The 21861-nt window shown below is 39.2% G+C and overlaps 1 protein-coding gene across 1 annotated transcript in view; it reads left to right on the forward strand.

Moving 5' to 3' along the window:
* Positions 1-20444: 20444 nt before the first annotated feature.
* LOC118820195 (A disintegrin and metalloproteinase with thrombospondin motifs 16) overlaps positions 20445-21861 on the forward strand; it is an 84129-nt gene continuing 82712 nt past the window's right edge. Inside the window, exons 1-2 of the mRNA XM_036588371.1 lie at positions 20445-20817; positions 20895-20988. Of these exons, the coding sequence (XP_036444264.1) occupies positions 20728-20817; positions 20895-20988 (184 nt within the window). The 5' untranslated portion in view covers positions 20445-20727. The remainder of the gene's footprint in view (positions 20818-20894; positions 20989-21861) is intronic.

Here is a 21861-nt window from a genome sequence, read left to right on the forward strand (position 1 = left end):
GCTGATTGATTACATATAGGCTACAAGGACAATTCACAAGGCAATCTGAGGCAACTTGATTTGTCACTGAACTTTAATGATGTTTTTTTGTTAGTCTACAAACTTAAGTGACATTGCCTTGATTGAGCAGCTTACTATAACTCAGATAGGGAGTGTCTAAACCAGTGATTGAGGAGAGCACTGAAGTGCCACAGACTGGTAATACCTCATTTGGTGAAGTCATTAACCTGTTTTCTCTCGAGGTTCCCCTTTGGTTTCTCTCCCACCATCCTGCATGTTATCAATTGCTTGGCTGGCAGGTTTCACTGGCTTTGCCCCTTCTAACAGACCAGGCTTTGTGATCCCAGTGAAATCTGTATGCTGGCACAGAATAGGCTGGAGCATTGAGGAATTCCCAGTACAGAGGAAGCGCATGCAGCATACCCACCCGTGCCCTGTGTTTGAGTGAATGTACATGCATATTGTCATCTGTAACATTAAAACGTTTAATATTACTGTGTCTACATAAGTGTAGTAAAGTCAAAGTGGAAAGTGGAAAGAGGAGTGTGTGTGTGTGTGTATGTGTGTATGTGTATGTGTGTGTTAGGCTATGCATCTCTATGTCTGTATCCAAGGCTCATCTCGAGGTGGAGGAACTCCGGTGCAATCGGAGTCACTGCAGCTGCTGCAGGCCGGATGCTGAAACTGCACTGTGGGATTAGAGCAGCAGTTGTCACAGACACACACAGGAATCTCCTGTCACTAACTCATACAGCAATGGACTGTATGACTACTGATTTCCAAACCAATACAACATCTAGCAAAGACTAGCAATTGAAGCACATGTCACTCAACTATGGACTTGAATCACTCAAAAAAATTAACAAAGAATCTCCCTTGGTCATGCATGGTCATAGTAATGTTGTTTATATATTTGTTTATTTGTTTATTCTGTCTATAATAACTTTTTCAACAATGACAAACATGAGGTCAGGATCATTGCCATAGATGAAGCAGGGAGATTGGGGCACAATTTAACATATCTTGTCTTAAAAAATTAATAATGATTGTTTAAATAAGTTTAGAGCAAAATTAATAATTGTTTTGTACAAGCAACTGACGCCTCTCTGCTACAAATGAAAAACAAGAACTTTCTATCATTTGTGAACAGTTCAGTCAAAAGAAGCAAATGCACTAAACTTTCTCCATTGGTGGGGTTCATTGTAAAAGACTGAGGGGCTCTCACACAAGCTTTATAACCTGTATACATATATGTGCATCATAACATATATGACTAGTGAAATATGTCACACATGGCAAATTTATTTGTGACCACAATGTAGAAAATTTCAGCACAATAAAATTGAATTCTGTTTTATTTGCATGTCATCAATAGTTCATTTTTGATTAATCTTTCACATTTTTTTAACTGTTTTGAATTTATATGGAGAGATACAGGCTTGTTTTATTGCATTCAGTTGGAGGCTTGATAGTAACCCTGGGTTAAAGCTAATTGTGGTGGCTGTACTTTAGCCTAGCTAGCTTAGCTATATGCTTTAAAATTCTGTGGTTATACTTAAATTAGTATCCTTGCATATGAAAAGTTGTAATTAAATCTCTGGCAAATAATATGTCAAGAAATACTATAAGTAAATAATTACAGTATCATTATTCATCATTATGCTTTTATTATTTGTCATTTAATACTTTTTTGCTTCCCAAAACTTTGAAATGAAATATTGAATAAAACTTTTTGAAATACTTTCAGGTGTCTTATAGTACTTCACTCAACACTGTATACATTATTACTGAATACATTAGCAGCAATTTTTAATGTAGGAAGTGATTCTAAACTTTTAGCTCATTCAGTAAACCATTACAAGTAATTATTACACAGGTCTTTCACTCTTTTCTTTCTGTGAGCGTAATGTGTAAATAATCTGTATATTTACATTTACATGTATTTATTGATGCTTTTACGCAAAGTAATGTACAACTAAGGTAGGTGCAATACAAGTGAATGAGAGCCAACTTCAGTGCAATGCGCACTTGGTGCAATCAGAACTCACAGAGAAAGAGAGAATCCCAGTATCACACAATGAAAGCCTTGATGCCATACAATGAGACAGAAGACAGTGAGAAAGCATAGGAGTGAAAAATGTGAAATATGGGTTTCATGTAAGAACAGCGTCTTCAGGAGAAAAGCTTCTTAAACAAGTTTCTTGAAAGTTGCAAGAGATGATTGAAAAATAAATAAATGTTGTTCCACCATCAAACTAATTCCACCATGCATGCAAAGGGACCTTGGGTCTGTGTATGAAAAGTGCTTGTAGAGAAACTGTAGCGGAGGAAGACTGCAGGGTTGAATGAGTGACTGTTGATAGGAGGGTTCTGTTCTAGTGACTGCCCTCAAAGCAAGCATTAAGGCTTTGTTCTTAACATGAGCAACCACCAGGAGCCAGTGAAGTGGGATGAAGAGGGTGTGATGTGTGTGTTTAGGCTGGTTGGAAATGTGGCTAATGTTTAGTTGTATGTAGAAGTTTGAACACCCTGACAAACAAATTACAGGATTGTTAAATTTCCAAGTAAAAATAAATACATAATAACACATTCTTTACAGGGAAAAAAACATAATTAAGGCATTTTTCTACAAATTTAATTGCACAGTTTCTGTTTATTTGTAGTTTGTAAAATAACGAACAGAATAAAAATTGTTCAGGGCACATTTTTTTTTTTTTTCAGCAAATAATTTTTCTTTATTTGTGCATTAAAACCTGCTGAATCAAAAAAACATGTCATGTGACCCGGGGTGCCTAAACTTTTCCATATGATTGTACACAATGATGGCACTTGTGCTCTAGTGTGCCTCACTGCCTTTATGAACTGAATGAAAATAAGTGCCAACTCACTGACTGTTCATTGACTGCCCTAGAGTCTCGAAAAATTTGTTGAGTTTGGTTTATAATTTAAACTTATGTTCAATGAACATAAAAATATCTACAAAAGGTCTCAAATCTTTTTTATTGTGTACATTATTTATATATGTTTATGTGTGATTTGTATTGAGACAGAATCAGTCTTTACATTGTACATTAGAAGATAAAATGCAACACTGTATAATCACTAAATAATTGTAGATGAGCACTGCAGGTAGCCATCAACAGTAGGGCTATCTGTAGCTTTGATAGCTTGGGCGCCGTCTGAAACGGACCACTGGTTATGATTGGTGGCTGGCACGGTTGACCGGAACCAGCGTGTATGTTTCCATGTCCTATGAAGATTTCATTGTTCTTAAATTTGTGGTGGAGTCCCACACACTGAGCCAGATTGTTGCTGCTCTCTTTTTTTTTCCTCCTCCTCTTCCTTGTCCAGCGATGTGAAAGGTCTTATTTTTCCCCTCGTTCTCCCTTTGCTGAGTCTGCAGGGCCTTTCTGTCCCCGAGCTCCGGCAAGCCCTTAATGCCAAAGACTAATGGTCTGCCACTCCAGATAATGGGGTTTTAGTTGCCTCAGCCATTTAGCCAGTGTGACAGCGACGCGGGGACTGCCCACACAAGAATGCAGACCTTTCACACGGGCTGTGGGATGGTGTGCCACCCAGTGTGGTGAGAGAGAGAGAGAGAGAGAGAAAGAAAGAAAAAAGAGAGCTCAAAGATGCCACTTAGGCAAGGATGGAGAGGAGGGGGAAGGGAAACAGAGGAAAGAGTAAATTGGCTCAGCTACTCAACTTCAACCAGTGTTGAGCTTGGAGTCATTGTTGGGAAATATGGTAGTTCATCATTATGCTTTGTCTATTTGTGGTTACAATGCTGTGGACTGCTGCACTGGACTGTTTCAGTTGTATTATATTAACCCTTAGAAGATGAAAATTACTATTCTCAACATTCAATTTACATTACAAATGCAATTTAAGATTTAAATGTATTTATATTTCACACACACACATTTTTTAAGCCTCTTATCCTTCTGGGTCGCGGGGGAAGCTGGAGCCTATCCCAGCAGTCATTGGGCAGAAGGCAGGAAACACCCTGGACAGGATGTATTTATATTGGAAAATCATTAATTACATAGTAATGTAATAACATTTATCACTGATGAGACAAAATCTTGTATCTCTAAGTTTGTTATTTTTCATAATTTGAAATAATTTGAAATTGCCGGCTGCGCTTTAAATTGAATCAAAATTTCATGATGAATGAACCAACAGAAATGGTCTAAGATTAATTGGAAAAATTAATTTCTTCAATAACATCCAATAAAAGTAAAAAACGTTTATCACTCTACTGTAAAGTTGCCCTTTCTGAGATTTTGTTTCTGAAAGCGACAGAGATGGCATGATACCACTTTTTCTTTTCCTGAGACCAAGATTGAAACCTTGAGTATTGAATGATATGGATACTAATTTGATATTTCTTTTTTAAAAACTACTAAACTTTGTCAGGAGATCGCAAGTTCAGCCCCTGGTGATGCCACAGCCATCTGTGGCCAGGAGTTGAAGAGAGGTTTATTGGCCTCTCTCCCTCTCTAGGTAGTTTAGGATGACCCTCTATCTGCCTTCATCACTCAGTGTCTGTTGGCTAACATAACAAAATTGACAGTTTGCGCTCTCCTACAAATGCGTTCAGCTGCTACTAACATAATAACATTATGTTAGTAGCAGTTCAAAGGATGCAGTGGCACTTCATATAACAAGGAAGCTTGTGTTAAAATAATTACTTTTTATACTGAAGTTTGAGTGTGCAGTGTTTTTTGGGGCCTTCTCTACTTTGTATTCTCATACTGTGCTGTGGTGTCAGGGTGCCCTCTTCCCCACAGTAGGTGGACCTCAAGTTTTTAGTGTGAAGCAATCAAGCAGAAAACAGGCTCAGCGTGTTAGCTGCTGAGAGAGTGGGAGTTTGGAAGGAGCTTTAGGAGATGCTATGGGTCACTTGGTCCACCATGCTGAATGTAGAAAATCTAAAACTGTGTATAGTGTACAACGATGTGAGGATTCACATTATATGATCAGAATAAATATTGTTCTTAACGTCTGGAGATCACGTTGACTAAATCAAGTACAACAGAAGCTGCTGACCACTTGTAAACATCTCAAGAGTGCTTAAGCTTTAGAAGTTGTAGATATGGCTGCCAATAATGCAGTGACAAGCAGAGCTAGGCCTTCAATTAGGACCGTAAATGTCAGTTTGCTGATTCAAACTGCAGATTCTAAGCTCACTCAATATCACAGAAGAAGAGGAGAAGATTTATTATGATTTGAATTTGACAAAAAGTTACTGTTATGTATACAGTTGTTCAAAATGTACACTATGTAAGATTTGGGGATTTGGAGACCTCTATGGTGGAAATGTGTAATTACACGCAATGCACCAAAGAACATTTTGTCACATCGGTTGTGCTTCGGACCCCCATGAGTAGATAAATCTGATGGCTGTAAGCGTTTTGAAAAAGTTTTCAAAGAGAACTCTGTCAAAACTAGGTAGTGGAGATATCTTCAAAAGAGGCAATTGAATTATCTACTGTTGAGATAGTCTTCATCAGTACAATGTTGATTTTGCATTTGAGACTAAAACATTGAGTTGGATCTTCTTTTTGAGTCAGTGCATGATTCTAATTTGTAAAGACGTACAACAAGGCCTGAAAAACACCCGTGACAACCTGACACCTCTGACATTTTAGTTATTATTTCAGGGTTTACAGGGCATCTCACAGCAGTGCATGCACACCATGAATTAGTATGTTTTTCTGACTTAATGATGTTAATTCTTTCAATTTGAAAAAAAAAATTGCTTAATGATTTTGTCAAACCAAGTGGCATGTATTTTCCACAGAATATTCCAAGACCTTTGAAAAGGTGGCTGGTGTGTTTCAGAACATTATCCTGCTGAAAGAATTAGATCTGTCATTTGAACAATGTCACTACAAAAAAGCAGAAATGCAAACCTGCATACAGACTGTAATTTGCATTTATTCTGCAACTAACTTTGTAAGTAATTATTTGATTATGTAATTACATTTAAATGATTACGTAATGTAGATCAAATGTATAGCAGAACAACTAATAACTCTAGACTTCTAGGCATTAAAAATACAGGCAAAGCTCTAAAACAGCCACTAAATGAGACGCAATGAATACGGTTGATGTTCTGGAGTTCACTAAGGCCCGTCCAGTTCGCAGTCTTCTCTGTGCCCACTGATGCTGATCTGGAGTGATGTGGCTACTGACCTGAGAGCTCAGCCTCTCTTTGGTGCAGTCAGGGAAAAGGCCATGTTTGTTTAGCCTGTCACCCTCTTGGCATTCGAGATCAGGCAAGGCGCTCCTGAGTGGACATGAGAGAGAGAGAAAGCATCGAGAACAAAGGACCACATCCTGGACATTAACCCAGAGAGCCAGTCAACCTTAACCGGCCCTTTCGGCCAGTGGATAAATCCTCCCTGGCAAACACCTCCAGGGTGGACGTGTTCTCTTACAGACCCTTCTCAATGTTTTGTGGATGTTTGTGGTCTAATTTAGTGACGTGAGAGTATGTCCAGCCTGTGTGGATCCACATGGTTCCAGTTATTGGACACAGCTAATGAATGTGTTTTCACTTTGCCCATAATAATACTGGCCCCTGGGGGAAATATGGGTTTTATTACTCTGTAAAACATGCATTTCTTTGCTACTCTGGCTGAGTGAATCATTTAGCGTCATACACTGCATGTGCATGAAAAGTTGTGGTGAAATTTATGGGGATTTTTTCACCATCTCCTCAGAAACACTGAAATAATCAACACTTTGGTGCTTGGCCTTTTAGTTATCATACACTCTTGAAAAGACGTTTTTAAAAGGGTTCTTTAATAGAGATAACAGTTGTCAATTTAGAAGAACCATTCTATACAGAAACATTTTTTGCTTAAATGGTTCTTCAGACTGATTGAGAATGTGTTGTATTTGGTTCTATATAGAACCTTTTTGAAGATGGTTCTGTATAGCACCAAAAAAGATCTGCTAATGTTAAGCTTGTCATAACAGAAGAACCATTTTCAAAAAGGTTCTATATAGAACCATACACAACACAACCTCCATCAACTCGAAGAACCATTTCACCATGCAAAGAGTGTTGTACATAAAACATTCTTGTTTAATTTTATTAGCATTTTTAACTGTACTGACCTTTGGACTACATTTCAGAGGAAAAACCCATTTTTTAATAAAATGAAAAATGAAATGTTCTGACAAATAGAGGTGCTGTTCATAAAAAGCTAAGCTACAAACGTGAAAAAAGCATGCCTACCCATTATTTTGAGCTACTGTAAGTGATACGCAATAGCTAAAAATAAGTGTTACAATAAATGTACAGATTAACATCATAGCTCTATAGGTTGTAGTATCATTTAACCGGATAAGCATTTTACATGCTAGTCTGATGACATTTTTATTTTACTAGACGAGCTATGTGTGATTATGTTTCCAAGTCAAATTTCTTCACATGAAAATTGTGTTTACAGAATGAGTTGTACTTTAAATGAATTAAGTTTTACAAAGCTAGCTAACGTCTGTAACAGCGTGACGAAGTAAGCTAAATATTTCTGATTAACAGAACCAGTATTGCAGTCATTAATGTTAATATTTTAACATGATGTTTATAAGGGTACAGTTAGCTCATTCTCACTAATCACTTATAGTACAAAGTATGAAGTAGCTCAGTTTATCAAAACACAGTGTATCAAAAATCACTAAAGGAAAGCTATGGTTTACTACCCATGTAGAGCCATTAGAACCATGTTTTCTTTTCTGGTGGTTGAAGGTAATGTTGTGGTTCCATGGGAGGCTAAGTCAGACTTGCATACATTGTATGTGACTACTTTATTCTTTCTTTTCATTAAAGAAAGGACAAAATAGTCACATACAATGCATGCACGCTTTCAGACATAACTGTTCTATTTCTTTTGCTATCTGCTCACCTTGGTATAAATGTATAAGACTCATTAACACACTTCTGGTTGGATTTGAAAGTCTACACAAAATACTGAAATATTTGTCAGCATTTTTTATTATCAACATTATCAGTAATGAGCTTAGGACAAAAAGATTTCTCAAGCAGGCACCAGTAAATTTGAACGTTCCTGTACTCTGCAAATGTTTAAAAAAATGTCACTTTGTCTCAACAGCGTTCCACAACAAGGACATCAGATTCATACACTGAATTGTGTTTGCTTTGGTGAAAGCATGATCAGATGAGACTCTTACAACATGTAAAAGCATTATACAGACCTTTTAACAGAACATTTAAAAGCATCTTGTGGTCCATGAAATCGAAAACACCTGTTCGAAAGAAGCAAAAGCTCACAGTTAGCACCCGTATGGTCACGGTCTGCATGTGTTCCAAGCATTGCTCTTGATCTCTAGGCCAGACCATGCTGTCATAATGTGATGTCACATTTTTTTGTCTTTATTTCAACACTTGGCCAAAGACACCAAGCTCCTGTTTGAAGATTTCAATACAATAAGCATCACGCTAGCTGGCGTGGGAAGTATAAGTGCCCTTAATGAGCATGAAGCAGGCAGACAGGGTGGATGCAGGGTGGGACAGTAGCAGGACAGCCAGGCCAGACTCAAGCTGAGAGAAGACCCCCAACAAATGGTTAGTAAGAAGTAATGAAAGATATTCAAGGGAACATGAAACTCATAGGAGACAGAAAGAGATCATAATGGATAAGAGCATGGAAATCAAACATGGAAGGAGGGTTTCACTCTGTATTGTAAGAGGTTCAGATGTGCGCTCTGAGTTACAGAACCAGCTGGGTCCACCTGCTCAGCCCCTCAAATTTCTAACAACATTTGAGCAGTTATTGGTATTTACCACTATGTCCACTTCTATTTTACCTTCAGAGTCTGAAACTGATGACTGCAGCGCTTTCCTTGCCAGTCTCAGCCTTGACATGCTCACTTGGGGTCTGAGACAGGAACCCTGGGTTCAAAAATAAATATTCAGTTGGTTCGCTCAGAGCCGGACTATATTTTCACCTTTCCTTTCTTGCATTCCAAACCCAACGTAATGCTCCCAAGACAAATTAGTTTTAAAAACAGTTAATTCCATTCCTTTTACAACCCCAATTCCAAAAAAGTTGGGACGCTGTGTAAAATGTAAATAAATGTAAATAAAAGTAGAATGCAATGATTTGCAAATCTCATAGACCCATATTTTATTTACAATAGAACATAGAACACAGATTTTGTTGTAAATTGCTCCTCCAGCTGTTTTTATTAGTACCACTTACTACTCCAGCCTTTTGTTGCCCCTGTCCCAACTTTTTTGAGATGTGTTGCTGCCATCAAGTTCTAAATGGGTTAATGTTTTTCATGAAATGGTAAAATGTCTCACTTTCAACATCTGATATGTGTTCTATGTTCTATTGTGAATAAAATATGGGTAGATGAGATTTGTAAATCATTGCATTCTGTTTTTATACACATTTATTTATATTTTACACAGCGTCCCAACTTTTTTGGAATTGGGGTTGTACATAGGGTGTAGGTAGGCCTAATATAATAAAACTGTAGGTTTGTAAAGCTGTTAGATTTAGCTGTTGTGTTTGTATTGACATTCATACCCACACAGGTTATGCTAATCAGGCTGTTTGAGGCTGTTTGTAAATCAGTAAATTGCTCCAAAGTACAAATAAGAAATAGCTCATTACAGTTTCCCAGAGGGTGTTATAATCAACATAAGACCAAATGCACCGTTACAAATATATCAATGGAATTAGCAAATTCCCCATTTAAAAGTGCATAGATATGGTAGCTGACTACATGGTTTGTCACATTATGATACATGATACAAGAAGATGGCTAAAAGCATGTTCCCCTTGAATCCATTTTAGTTTGTGCCCCACTGTCCCTATACATCATATGAATCTTGTAAAATGATACACTGAATAAAATCCCATGAGACGTGATGCTGATCCAAAAACAATTGGTAGTTTGGAGGTGTGCCACATGGATCAAAAAAAAAACATTATTCACCAGCAACAGAGATTTCAAATTAATATTTCTGATGTCTGATATTTTCCACTGCAACTGCCTAAGCAATGCCCCTGCTCTCGTGTATAGCCAGTGTCGTGGTGCCTGGTCTGCAGTGGGCCATAAGGGTGAATCCAGCGCACTCTATGTAATAATGCACTCGTCACACACACTTCACAAGTCCTTGACATCTCACACTGTGAGAAAGTGTGCATGTGCAACAGAAACAAAAGGAAGGAAACGGTGGAATGAGTGGTCATCAAGAGGCTGTGCTATAAAGTTGGCTAGACACTAGACTTTACTGTTATATTTGCAGAAAAAACACAGTTGTACCCTTACAACACTTATCACTTGGGCATTGTGCTGTAAGATATAGATATTGTAACCTCAGGGCATGAGTACTGAGAAGCTTCACATTAAAGAACTGACATGGAATTGCCAAGGGTTGCAGAGAGTTGAGGGCTAATCAAGACGGGGTACCAAGTTCTACCATGTTAGGGGTGGTCACAGGAGTGACTGGGAATACAGGAATCTCTGTAGAGACAGCCTGCGGTAGGTGTGGGTGGTCTCTGCCAGACACTCTGCACAACCCAGTCTTCGTCCTGAGGGAGGCTGAGGTACAGAAGCTCTGACTAAGGGGTTCTTTCTTTCTGCCCCGTCTCTCCCTCCGTCTGGCATACAGACCGGGTTTTGGGTCAGTCATTGAGTCTTTGGCTCTGTAAAGTGTGGGTCAGTGGGATCTGGACAGACTTCAGTGCCCCCACCCGTAGAAGCACACTCTCATGCAGTAAGGGAACTGAAGAAGAGAGAGTGAGACATTGCTCCTTCCTGTGGAAAAGACCTGCAGAGCTGACCTGAAAGGGCCTTTCATACAACACAGCTTAGGCTGGGCAAACAGCCTAGGAGGCCACTGTCGTTTGTCCTGCAGCCCAGTCTGGACTACACCATGCATTTCACGATAAGCTCTGGTTCTGTTTTTTCGTCTCCTTAAGTACATTGTGCATTGGTTTCCCGGACAGGGATTAAGCCTGGTCCTGGAATACACTTTTCTTTGAAAGGAGAATTTCCGCTCAGAATGCACAAACGCCACTCCAATGCATACAAAAGGTAGTAGATGATGCTCCATCACTCCAGAGAATTGCACTGCTGCCAGTGCTAGGGATCTTTATAACTTTCTAGCTGACTTTTTGGTATAGGGCATGGTTCATGTGCAGCTGCTACAGAGTGTCCCATTATATTGACAATATTTTTTATGGAGTGCACCAATTTGTAAAATGTGTGTACCTTAAAGCAGCTGAATTCAATAATTAGGAGGGGTGTCTGAAAATACTTGTTGAAAATAAAGTGTACTGGCCCACTTATCTAACAAACATGATTATTCTCCAACAAAATGATTGCATTCCACCTCAAAACACTCTCCAGCATTCTTCAGCAATCACCAACAAACACCACCATTCTGCGATGAACACAATTATTATACAACAAATACCATCATTCCTCTCCAAAAAAACACCATCATGCTCTAATAAATACCATTATTCTCCAAACAATTCTCCAACACCATCATTCTCCAACAAATACCATTATTCCCCAACAAACACCATCACTCTCGAAAACACACCAACATTCTCCAACAAATACCATCATTCCTCAAGCAAACACCAACACTCCCCAAAGAACATCATCATTCCCCAAGTACTCTCATAATTCCCTATCAAACACCATCATCCCCCAAAAAACACTATAATTTTCTCAACCAACACCATTATTTCTTCAACAAACACTATCAGCTCCCGCCAAACATCATCATTCCCCAAAAAAACACCATCATTACCTTAACAAAACATCATTTCCTCAACAACGACCATCACTGTCCAAAAAACCTTAATTTTTGCCACTATCTTTAGAATGTCAATTGAAACCATGTACATGAAGTAGAATATTCTAAAAACTTACTGACTTTCACACACAGGTGCAGTACAGTGTTTTTCGGTTAACTTTTGGTTGGTGTGTTATGTTTAGATTGAACTGTAAACTATTAAAATACTACATCATAATTGGGTTCATTCTGAATAACTTAAAACCAAGCTGTCTCTATTAGCAAGGCACACATATATGTATTTGCTAAAGGATGAGCTCTTAAATCTTAAGAATGCTGTACATTTGTTTGTGGAATGTCTAAAAGAGCCTTGTCCCATACACTGTAACCCTCCAGTAAAGCCAACTTTGCCCTGCTCCTCCCACTAGGAAGATGAAGAGTTATTCTAACTGAGCTGTATACACAACACAAAGGTGCCAACCCCCTCACTAAAAGAGCCCCCCTGAGGTGCATCATAAGACTGGACACATCACATTCGCGTGCTCTTTCTGCCCTGCTGCTCAGGCAGACATGAAAGAGGATAATTAGAGCATTTCTTTCAGCCCAGCTCCAGCACGAGCCTCTAAGGGGCCAGGGTTTGGTCCAGCGATGTGTTAGGAATGTGACTATCATGAGAGAGGTACTTTTTGAACAGTGTGAAGTATGTAAGCAGTGGTTCTGTTATGGTGCCACTTCCAATACATACTCCTCTCTCTGCTCTCCGTCCTGTTTCCCATCATGTTCTCCCTCTGTTATGGTGCCACTTCCAATACATACTGCTCTCTCTGCTCTCCGTCCTGTTTCCCATCGTGTTCTCCCTCTCCCATCCTCCTTTCTTTATTCTTTTATTTCTCTACTCTAATCTGTTCTCCGTTTTTTTCTTTCAACTGTCTTGCTCTCCATCCCCACATGCTATCTTGAGCTCCAGCTTGCTGAGGCATGGACTGTACAGGATCTCTGAAGGTATGCTGTGGTATCTGGCTCCAAGACGTTAGCAGCAGATCCGTTAAGTCCTGTAAGTTGTGAGGTGGAGCCACCACAGATTAGACTTCAATTCTTCATCATGTTGCTCAAACCATTCCTGAACAGTGCGTACAGTGTAGCGGTGTGGTCATCCTGTTGAAAGAAGCCACTGCCACCAGGGAATACCACTGCCATGAAGAAGTGTATCTGGTTCACAGTGGTGTTTAGGCAGGAGGTATGTGTCAAATTGAACTGAACTTCTACATGAATGCCCAGATCCAGGGTTTTCTAGCAGGACAGTGCCCAGAGCATTACACTCCCTCCACTGGCTTGCCTTCTTCCCACAGTGCATCCTGACGCCATCAGTTCCCCAGGTAAATGGCACACGTGTACTGGCCGTCCACATGATTTGAAAGAAAAGGGGACTCATCGGACCAAGTGACCTTTTTCCATTGCTTCAAGGTCCAGTTTCAAAGCTTGCATGCTTGCTCATTGTACGCATTTACAAGAGTAGACAGAGGTTAACATGGGCACTCTGACCGGTCTGCGGCTTCACAGCCCCGTATGCAGCAGGGTGCGATGCACTGTGTGTTGTGATGAATTTCTTCCATAAGCATCATTAAAAATTTCTGCGACTTGTCCCACATTTAGCCTTGTAATTTTGGAGATGCTCTGACCCAGGTGTTCAGCCATAACAATCTGGCCTTTGTCAAAGTCACTCAGGTCTTTCTTACCTGCCCATTTTTCCAGAATCCAACAATTAACTACCAGAACTGATTGTTTACTTACTGTTTAATATAGGCTAAGCCTTGACTAAATTGTCAAGGAATGATCAACATTATTCATTTCATCTGAAATGTTTTTGCTCACTGGTGTACATTATATACACTTTCATTTAATTTAGCATGATTGTGTTCAACTACTCAAAGTAAACAAAAACAAAACAATTTAAAAGCCTTCAGTTAGAAGTTAATACAGTGTCCAGTTCATGGTACTGGGCACACAGTAACTTGCTATACACTTAACCAAAAACAGAAGGGAGATGCACAACCAAGGGAAAGTAGGCCAGGGGGACACATCACAGGAAGATGAGTAAATTAAAGGGGAAAGACATGCCTGATATGCAATAGATGGTGCCAAGAAGCAGGGAGAAAAATGAAAGTTTTATTCAACAAGGTTGCATTGACCAAGCAAACACTTATTAAGTAAAGCTGATAAATCACTGTATTTCACTGAAACTACACAACTGATTCACTCAGTTACATGCAGTAGTTGAGTAACATAAACAAGAATGCAGTTGCTTCATGTACAGGTAATCATTTGAAAACACCAAGAACATTCAGAACTGTACTTAAGTGCATATAAATGCTAGTAGTTTCAGTCCAGCTCTGTTAATAATGGAGGGCCAGTTGGGAGAGGAATTTTAGCAGCACAGCAAGCATGGCTCTGATGGCCCTGTGCCATGGTCCACTCCAACACTGCCCCAGCCTGAAATTCTCAGACAGTTAATTAAACTGGATGAGGGAATGAAGCTCTCTGCACTCCTCCAAAGAGCTGGACTGTATGTGTGTGAGCACAAAAGGAGTAAAATTACAGCTGGATATCTTTTTAATAAAGCACTCTCTTGGGGCAATTATTTTATTATTATTTAAAAGTTATTTTATAAATAGCATTAGAGCATGGGATTATTGTAGAAAATGGACTTTGAAAAACAAAAGGTTATCATATTAATTGAACAGTTGGGTAAAAAAAAACAAAATGTAAACAATTTTCCCCTTACCCCAAATGTAGTTGATCAGCCAAGACACATTTGAACACAGTTTCAGAGGTTCGCAGAAAGTACACGGTGGATATTTTTAGCTGTGATAAGTGATGTTTTTGGCCATCTTTATAGACAATAGTATGTCATAAAGTGTCAGAAACCACATTAGTACGTCTGTTTCAGATTACTTTCATCATGGTTTGGGGTCAGTGTGAGTGCATGACAATTTATTTAAGGTTTGTTCAGTGCTGATTGGTGAAGTTTTAGCTCCCATTACTTGTTAACTAGGTTACCATCATAGCTCCAGTGCAAAACTAAGGAAGCAAACTTCAGACACCAAATGTGTTTATAGAATTTTTGTAAACTAAATTTTTGGCCTGATTATTCCTTGTGATGGTGAAGGTGATTGTGAACTGATGGTAAAAAACTGAAATGTTTTCAGTGTATTAACCAAATTTGGAGAAAGTACCAAGCGTGATATATCTTAGTGATTATAGTCTAGAGTGTGGCATTCACTTTTCTATATAATAACTGTTCATGCAATGAAAACGAATAAAGAGGGCACATTTTGAGGGCATGAAGCTGATGGTCATTCTCCTTTGAGCCCTTTCATTTCATTCATTTTCATTTATTCTATTACTATTACTACTACTATTGCTTGTGTATTCTTAGTCAGCATTGTATATTGGCATGTTTTGTATGAACATTTATTTCATTCCTTGGCTTTTTGTTTTATGGAGGTATGGTTTACATGTAATATATAGGAGAAAGGCAATATGTGACCATCTATCACATGTAAGCGGAAAGCATTGTGTGACCATGTTTCACAGTTTGGCACCAGATACTGAGTCTTTATGTCTGCCATATAAAGAATTATCATAAAGGGCAAGAACAGCACTGAATATATTCATATAGAAGTCAGCAGAAGCTAAAATGAAACCAGGGTCAAACAGACTTTTTACATTAGAGAAGTCTAGAGGACTTTCAGGTAAAGCATTTTTGTTTCCATTATAAATCTGGTATGAATACGAGTCTAGCATTATTAAACCATAATTACTATGATCATACACCATGTGCCAGATGGCTTAAGCACTTTCCATGGAAATTCACCTCGTCCTGACGTGTCTTAATGCACCAAGAGGTTCAACGTTTAGAGCTAAATACATTCTAAAATCTGAAAGTATTACTGCTTGGGATCAATCACAGATGTTCTGTATTATTTTTCTTTTTTTACAGAACCTGCCAAACCAGTTAATAGAAATGTGTTATTAGTCTAAGGGGTTGTAAAGCTACTGGTGATCCTTCTGCAATTTTGGTTTAATTCAGTTTAATCCCAAATTCACATATGTTTTGGTATTGTTTAACCTTAATTTCTAGTAAAATTTCCACTCAGATGTGCTGACAGGCTTAATAAACATGGACCAGGTAGGATCTGTCAACACGTTTGTTGATTTTATTTTGCCCCTTGGACAGCATGCATGCTTGCACAAAGGTGGCATTTTAAATGTGTTAGAGTTGGCAGTCTGTTCTCAGCTGCAGACGTCCTGAAATTCAGACCAGTCTGTGAGCTGAACAGTGGACAAATGCTGCACATCCCTGGACAGACTGAGAGAATGAATAAACTTATTAATGTATGAAAAGTAAAGCCTAGAAAAATGTAACAGTAGAGTTTAAATTAAAAAACAAATTAAATTAAAGAGTTCAAATTAATTTCCCCCTTAGTTTATAAGAGTTCATTTATTGCAAGTCCAACCTTCTGAATCATCTGAATGATTTGCTATGTCCTGCATATGCTGGATGGCCTGGGGTGTGAATATGCTTCTGTACACATCCAAGCACTGATACATCAGTCTGAAGGTGCAGATTCAACTGTCTTAAAGTCTCTTCAGGTTATTTCTATGAGTGTGTAGCTTGAAAATGACAAAAAGTGCTAGCAAAATATGAGCCTCATTCACCAATATTTGTTGGGAAGAAATGGCTTTTTATTAAAAACATGCAGTTTTCAAGACAACTCTGACATTCGGCAATGTTTTCTTAATTGAGATTCGTTCTTAAGTAAAAACGGAATCTACACACATTCAAGAACACAAAGGTGCGAACAATTCTTGGTCATGAATCTGACTTTTTCTTAGACCTTTTCTCAAGAACAAATTTGAGAAAAAAACATAGCAAGATATACGTGAATGAAGCCCAATGTTATTGTCATACATGATAATGAATGGTGAATTACATAAGCTATGATCATTCATTGCACAGCAACAATGCAATGATTAGACTTCTCTCAAGGGCCACTTTATTAGAAACCCCTATCTTAGTCCACCACCCCAATAACATCAAGTCAAAAATGGCTCTGTGGTCAGAAATGGGGTAAAGAGAGCTAATGTAGTGAGCTAATAAAGTAGGTAGACCTCATGAAATGGTCACTGAGTGGACAATCAAAGTAGGAGTTTCTAGGTGGTGAGTGTAAACAGTCAGTAATACTGTAATGATTGCAAGCAGTACAATGAGCAGGGCATATATATATATCTGACTGCTAATAGAGCTGACTGAAGACCGCTTTGACCTTTTGAATGGAACCATATGGATAAGGACTCTTCTACTCAGAGGAGTATAATATATATGGCCCCTGACCAGCTGCTTCAGAGAGAGGCGGGTAAGATTTGCAGAGCGTCTGAGCTGCCTAAATGAAGTTTGTCGATGGTAAATCTAGCAGTAGCTGAGAGAGACTCGGAGGTGGGGGGGGTATTGGAACTGACCCAGACCCAGAGACAATCCCGCCAGGCACCCAGAGAGAAACATATGCCCTTATCTTTTGTTCCACTCAGCAAACAGGGACTGAGGTCGTTTCCAACACTGGCTGTAATCTGTGAGAATTGAAAACAGAGACTCATTCGTTTGATGAGTGGTGACAGGTGGAGAAATCTGAACAAACATTTTTTCCTAAAGAGTTCTCTAAGTGAATTAAATGAACGACTGATGTTTATGATTACTTTATGATTTCATGACCTACTTATGAGTGAACTACACATGATGGACTAAAAGGGGCCGAGTAAAAACTTCTCTCTGTACATGTTTTTTCAATGTACAAATCTACAAGTGTTCATTTTACATAGACTGTCATAAAAAGGTTATTAAATGTTTTTGGCTTGAATGTATGGGTTGGTATAACTGGTATAGCACCTCTACATTTACATGTGTTTCTTTTAACTTTAACCCCTTTAAATCCTAAGTTTATTACATTCTAAGGTATTATTCTGTGACTACAGGGACTTCAATGCAAACTGGCTAAGCTATTTTTAGGTTATAGAAGTGTGTAATAAAACTTTGGGCCCGCTGGTGAGCCCTGACCATTTAAGAGGTTAGAAAGATCTTCAAATTCCCACATCTCATTTATAAATATGTGCATTTAAAGAATCTGAAATGTCCTTTAACGAATTAAAACTATTCCTGCAATTCAGTTCAATTCAAGAGTTACTTATATAACGTTTTTACAAGGGGCATTATTACAAAGCAGCTTTACAGAAAATTGGAGCCCAGTCCCGAAATTAGCAAGCCAAGGGCGACAGCAGCAAAGTAAAATTCCCTAAGAGCAAGACGAAGAAAACTTGAGTGGAACCAATTGTCAGAGTAACAAATAAGAAATACATCTGTGAAAAACAATCAATGTTACTGACTAATTAGTAACTTCTATGGCATCAACACATAGAACCATTTTTGACCCCTTTATTTTTGAGGGTGTAAGTGAATTAAATGAACTACAGGTGTTTATTTTGTCATTTTGGAGCATTAATGCTATCTTACTGTACTGACCATGGTACAAGACGGAATTGGTCTCAGTCTCACTACATTACATGGCAGGATTACAGCAGAGGAAGCATTTATTTACTGCTTCCTCTCAAGCACTAAAAGTGTGAGTTTATGATGAAGCCCTAAAACCTTCTCACTTCCGCAGCGATTGCATCTAAGCCCAAAATCCATCTCTCCACATTTACCATGGCCAATGTGGAAACCCCCTACAACACTGATGGAGACCTCTACTGTCTATGTGGCTGCCTATGAATAGACTATGTCTTATGAGTGATGTCAGTGAGTTGTAATGTATGAACTTTCATTACTAAACTCTGTGAAGCTTCCTCTCATCATGCATAGGTTATGAACAGAGGTGGATGACAGGTTAGATTCAATTCCAAGTACTTAATTACAATTTTGCATTTTTTTATTTTTTTCTTTGTTTGTTTGTTTGTTTGTTTTGTTTTGTTTTTTTTGTTTGTTTTGTTTTGTTTTTGTAACAGAAAGACCATTACTTCTGCTCAAATATATTTGTGCTAAATGGAATCTACATTTAATTATTCATACTTAGTCCTTAATTCAGGTTGGTTTTAATCACATTCTGTTCTGTTGGTGCAGCACCTGGACTGTTCTGCTGCTGCTCAGTTTTGAGCTTTTGCATCTTAGACCTAAATGATCCCAAAAGAGAAGAATAGTGCCTAACAAACTTCAGTTTCTGTGCTGATGGATGCTGTATGTACTTCCACTGCAGGTCTATCCATGGCTACACATGGCTGTGATGAGGGGAATGACTATAAACTTTCAGTTGACTTGAGTACAGAAACTCTTAATGACCTGATTTTTTTATTTAGCTTTTTTTGGTAGTTTGGTAGTATTACTGGTAGAATTTACTTCTACTCCTACTTGAGTCTTTATTCGTGTAATAATACTTTTACTGGAGGATGGTTAGGCTACTGTTTTCCCTGTTTTCCCTGTTTTGTACTATAATACTTTATACTAACACTGTTTGCTATCCGGTGTTGACCAGAGGAGGATGGGTTCCCCTTCTGAGTCTTGGTTCCTCTCAAGGTTTCTTCCTCTTGCTCTTAGGGAGTTTTTCCTTGCCACTGTCACCACTGGCTTGCTCATGGGGGCTTGGACCCGAATTTTTCTGTAAAGCTGCTTTGTGACAGCACCTGTTGTAAAAAGCGCTACATAAATAAACTTTGCTTGCTTGCTTGCTTGCTTGCTTGCTACTTTATCCAGAAACCACTGTATCCTGGTTATGAGTTATAGTGATACAATACTGTACATTTTTGGTTGTTACTTTGAAGTAGAACTGTAATGTAGCAGTGAGAATCATCAAAATCCTCAGCTACAAACACATCTAAAGCCCCTTTTCAGTTTCTACTATTACATCATGCTAATTTTGCTCTTTTTTTCTTGCCACATTGTACGTTCATTTAGCTTTTTTGCTTTTTCCACCTCCTTCAGCTCTTTTTTGTCTCTTTATTTTTTTTTAATGCTCATAAACCAACTCTGTGTCAATATTTCATACTATCACCCCATTGGTTCTTAGGCTTCTAGTAAAGGCAAATAGAACTGTGAACATGTTTAAATTGCTCTTCTCTATGACGGAAATATTCTATCAACACTCTTCAAAAGATGGTTCTTCAAGAGTTCTCTGGTGAAGCAAATGGTTCCATATACTCTTCCATGATGCAAAGAGTCCTTTAATCATGCAAAAAGGTTCTTTGAGTGTTTACAGTTCCACGTAGAACCAAGAACACTCAAAGAACCTTTTGTTGTAACAAGTCAAAGACCTTTTTTTCGGTGTTATTTGGAGCCACTGTTGCAGAGTGCACCATACCACCATACTAAAACAGCATGTCAAAAATAGTGCTTCACAATTAGGCGTGCATTGATTAGTAGCATGTACGGTATATAATACAATATGTGGTTTTGATCGTAGCCAAAACATCAACTTCAGCCTTTTTTTTGCTTCTCAGGTGTGGCTCGTGATTGGCTGATTGGGTCGGAAGTGGGAGGGGCGGGAGGGTGAGGGGCCAAAACTCAGATTGACCGCAGCGCGAACATGGCATTAGCGCGTGCAGGGTGGAAAGTGTGAGGCTGCGGAAACATGCGCTCGGACTGGGAGCTCACTTTGTTCTCCTCCATCGCACAGAACACTGATTTTCTCCTCGCTGGGGGATGGATTCAGGAACTCGGAGTGCGCGTGAATTTGGAGTCAGTGATGCGACAATAAAAATGTCCTGAAAGTGCTGAGAGCCGCGAGAAGTTCCAGTCACTGTGGCCACAGAGCGCGTTTGGAGAGGATCCCTAAAAAGCGCACCGAGAAGCCGGAGCACGCTTTCTTCAGGGCTCTGCTGGGGACATGGCTTACATGCACTTTGTGCCAAACAGAAGGATTTGCACACCGACCTTCGTAGGGTTGGCATTTATTTTCATTCTGGGATCCCACAAGGTGAGCAAAAGCCTCAACTGACCGTTGATCTCAGTGTGCGTCTTTGTGCTTATGCGTCCTTTGTGTTCAAATTCTAGAGCACACAGTCGAGCGCTCCAAACCCCAGAGCGCATGGAGATGACAGGGCTCCATCCTCACTGCTGGAGTCCCTCAGTTTACCTTCCAACACAGGTAAGAGCACATCAACCCACCATCCACTGCACCCAGTTCACCAGTCAGGTCTTATGAACCAGTGCAGTTTAGCTGTGTGCTATAGTGCTGTTAAAATTAGCAGGAAAACGCGTCCTGTCTCAGATTGCAAAGCGCGCCAGGTTTGCATACAGTGTTGGATAGCTATATGCGTGATGGGGATGTGTTCTCAGTGAGAATTGCTGTGACAATGAGGGATGCGACCAGCAGGGGGCGCTAGACAACACGGCTGAGCCCCATCAGTAAACAGCGTGAGAAAATGCTGACAGATTGAGTTGATTACCAGAGCTGGGTAGATCAGCCCCAACTCATCCTCCAATGTAAGCCTTACTGCAGTGAAATAATGACCAATCACAAGTTAAAGTAGGAGCCAGAAACCAAAGTATTTTTTCTCTTTTTATAAGAAAAAGTTCAAGATAAAACTGTGATGGAACTTCTTAGTGCATCCAACATCTATCAGCAGAAACTGAAGGTGCTATTATTCTCTTTTTGGGATCCTTTTAGTCTAAATAAGATGCTCAGGATTGTACTGAAATATTAATATGACTGGACGCTGTCCACCGCTGGGGAGTGGTAAAATCTATGAATATGTCACCTCTACCTCTTAGCATAGAAAAGCACTTTTCTAGAATACTGTGCATCTCATTAATGTCTCCTTCTCATTAATGACTTCTCTCGTTCTCCTCTTTCACACACACACACACACACACACACACACACACACACACACACACACAGCCTGTAGATGGCATGCACTCAACTCAAAGGCAGACACTTCAAGAACCTCTCCATCAAAGGCTCTAAATGGTTGAGTATGGCCTGACAGTATTGAGCTGGAGGACTGTATGGTACACG

The sequence above is a fragment of the Colossoma macropomum genome, unplaced genomic scaffold (genome assembly GCF_904425465.1).
Source record: "Colossoma macropomum unplaced genomic scaffold, Colossoma_macropomum, whole genome shotgun sequence".
NCBI classification, from domain to species: domain Eukaryota; kingdom Metazoa; phylum Chordata; class Actinopteri; order Characiformes; family Serrasalmidae; genus Colossoma; species Colossoma macropomum.